The sequence below is a fragment of the Cottoperca gobio genome, chromosome 4 (genome assembly GCF_900634415.1).
Source record: "Cottoperca gobio chromosome 4, fCotGob3.1, whole genome shotgun sequence".
Taxonomy (NCBI): Eukaryota; Metazoa; Chordata; class Actinopteri; order Perciformes; family Bovichtidae; genus Cottoperca; species Cottoperca gobio.
This window is the reverse complement of record NC_041358.1, coordinates 18,658,802-18,661,505: the sequence shown is the minus strand read 5'-3', so window position 1 is coordinate 18,661,505 and position 2,704 is coordinate 18,658,802. Positions and strand designations below refer to the sequence as shown.

Sequence of the window (2,704 nt, the reverse complement as noted above, 5' to 3'; positions counted from 1 at the left end):
CTTTTTAAAATGTATTATAAGCAGTTACCAATTAATTTAGGACACCTAAATTCTACAAGAGTTCGTAAGTAACTTTGTCAGAACACAATATAATCTGCTCAAGGCTGAATAAAAGTTTGATTGTAGGTGAAAGGAGTCTTTTATATTTATTATTATTATCATTATTACTGTTATTATTATTATTATTATTATTATTATTATTGTTATTATTATTATTATATATTGGTTCTTAAATGTAGATGTATAATATGTACAACAATTATTATTATTTTCAAAAAAATATTTTATTATATTTCTGCTGTTATCTCTTGTCTGGGAGATAAAAGGTCCCGGTGCCCGCTCCTGGTGGCGGTGCCCAGTCAGCGGCTTCACTGTTAATATGTAAACGGTACGATGATTGAAGACTGAAGGCAGTTTCCCCGGCTGTGCCCTGAACCCGGGCCTCGCGCCATTGGCCGCCAGCTCCAGCGGCCAAACAACCAATGGGAGGGCGCCGACCACGAGCCGTCCTCCCTCGGGCCGCGTGTCCCTCGCCCTGATTGGTGGAAAGTTACTGTGGGAAAGAAAGTTTGGGAAGTTTCACACGAGCCGTTCGCGTGCAGTGCGAGATATAAATACAAGCCACACGCGGAGAGCCCAACAGAGAGACTCTGCATCCGCTCGTGATAGTCGCTGCTGCGCATCGCTCAAACGGATTTTAACTTGATACATATCTCAGGATTTTTTTGTGGGAAAGGTGACCTTTGAATATTGCAAGCTGAAAATATTCATCGCCCTTTTTCCTACACCAGTGGATCGTAATTTGCTGTGGTTTTGTGGGATATTTCCGATACGAAAATGCCTTCCGATATGATGGAAAAAAACTCCTCCTCTCCAGTTGCTGCAACTCCGGCCAGCATGAATACAACTCCCGATAAACCCAAGACAGCCTCTGAGCACAGAAAGGTTGGTACAGAGCCTATATTGAAACACATTTCCCCTTCAGTTTCATACAAAACCAAAAGCCTGAAACATTTAATTTTGGACACGATCTCAGAAGTTCCTAATCCAAAACAAGGATTTTCACTTTTACGCACGAAACAAGACAGAGAAATTTAACCGTTAATGTCATTTTGTTTTTCATCTTTAGTCATCCAAGCCAATTATGGAAAAGAGGAGAAGAGCCAGAATCAACGAGAGCTTGGGGCAGCTGAAAACCCTCATCCTGGATGCACTCAAAAAAGATGTAAGTACTCACTTAGCGTCCTGGTTATTAATAGATTTTCATAACTGCCACTGTCAAACAGTGAGAAAGTGAGAGCGTAATCCTAACTATGTGTGTTTTCCGTCCCTTCAGAGCTCCAGACACTCTAAACTGGAGAAGGCGGACATCCTGGAGATGACGGTGAAGCATCTCCGGAACCTCCAGAGGGCTCAGATGACCGGTAAGTCGCATTTCCCGGACTAATCTGTCCCATGACTGCGTTTAAGAACATATCTCGGCTGGCCAACAATCCTTCTTCAAAACCTCCGTCTAAATTTAGCAGAACATCGTGTGCATATCCTGACTTAAATATACCTATTTTTTTATTTGCAGCTGCCCTGAACACAGACCCGACTGTTTTGGGAAAATATCGTGCCGGTTTCAGCGAGTGCATGAATGAAGTCACCCGGTTCCTGTCCACCTGCGAAGGTGTCAACACCGAGGTCAGAACGCGGCTCCTCGGCCACTTGGCCAGCTGCATGACCCAGATCAACGCAATGAACTACCCCAGTCAGCATCAGCAGCACCAGCACCAACACCAGCTCCCCCCCACAGCCGGACCAACCCACCCCTCCTTCGGCCAGTCCATGGTGCAGATACCCAACTCATCCCCGCAGGTCCTGCCCATGAACCCGGTGTCCTGTAAAGGAGGCTCATCGCCGTCTAATTTATCACCAGATTCCACCAAGGTGTATGGTGGTTTCCAGATCGTGCCTGCCTACAGACGGACAGTTTGCATTCCTCATACCTAATGCAGCGTTTGCGCCAAACGGCCCCGTTATCCCCGTGTACGCCTAATAACGTCAGCACGCCGGTCCCTGTACCGGCTGCGGTTTCCCCCGGAGCCCCTTCCGGCAACACGGACTCAGTGTGGCGACCGTGGTAAAAAGTGGAAAAGGACCATAAAGACTTTAAAATGACACTTAATAGTTCTCTCTTTATTCAATGTTAGAAAGTTGTTTTGAATCGGTTTGTTTTTTTGTAAAATTGAGAGAGTATGCACTATATTTGTACAGCTAACAAGGGAGTATAGTTCATATTGAAATGAGATTTGTATTGTGGAAGTCCGTTCACTGCATTTTTTTTATATATATTTGAGTTGTCTTTTCTTACTGTGTGATGCCAAAGATGTTCAATGCTCTTATGATGTTCTTCGTTTTTGAAGACAAATAAATTTGTAAAGATATCAAAAACATGCGCTTGCGTTGTTTGTTGTAAAAACTAAACCTGATCTTCTGTTGTCTGTTTTGTAAAAGCAAAACTGAGTGGTAGACCACATCTCAACTTTCAATTCAGTGATCCTATTTGCTATGTTAAAATCACTTTCGAGTAGGCTATTACTCATGATATCAACAAGTGTTTTTAAAACTCAGTTTTGAACACTAATGGTCAGCAATGGATAGATTTAGTTTTATGCCTGCAACACCAGTTTTGACATGTTGTGCAACTATTAAAAGGAGG

At 43.2% G+C, this 2,704-nt stretch overlaps 1 protein-coding gene across 1 annotated transcript; it reads left to right on the top strand.

Moving 5' to 3' along the window:
• Positions 1–551: 551 nt before the first annotated feature.
• On the top strand, positions 552–2,436 carry her6 (hairy-related 6). The gene is given in 6 exon segments (XM_029429627.1): positions 552–945; positions 1,130–1,225; positions 1,337–1,424; positions 1,577–1,962; positions 1,964–2,038; positions 2,040–2,436. Coding segments are annotated over 6 exon segments (843 nt in total). The 5' UTR covers positions 552–837; the 3' UTR covers positions 2,130–2,436.
• The last annotated feature ends 268 nt before the right edge of the window (positions 2,437–2,704 follow it).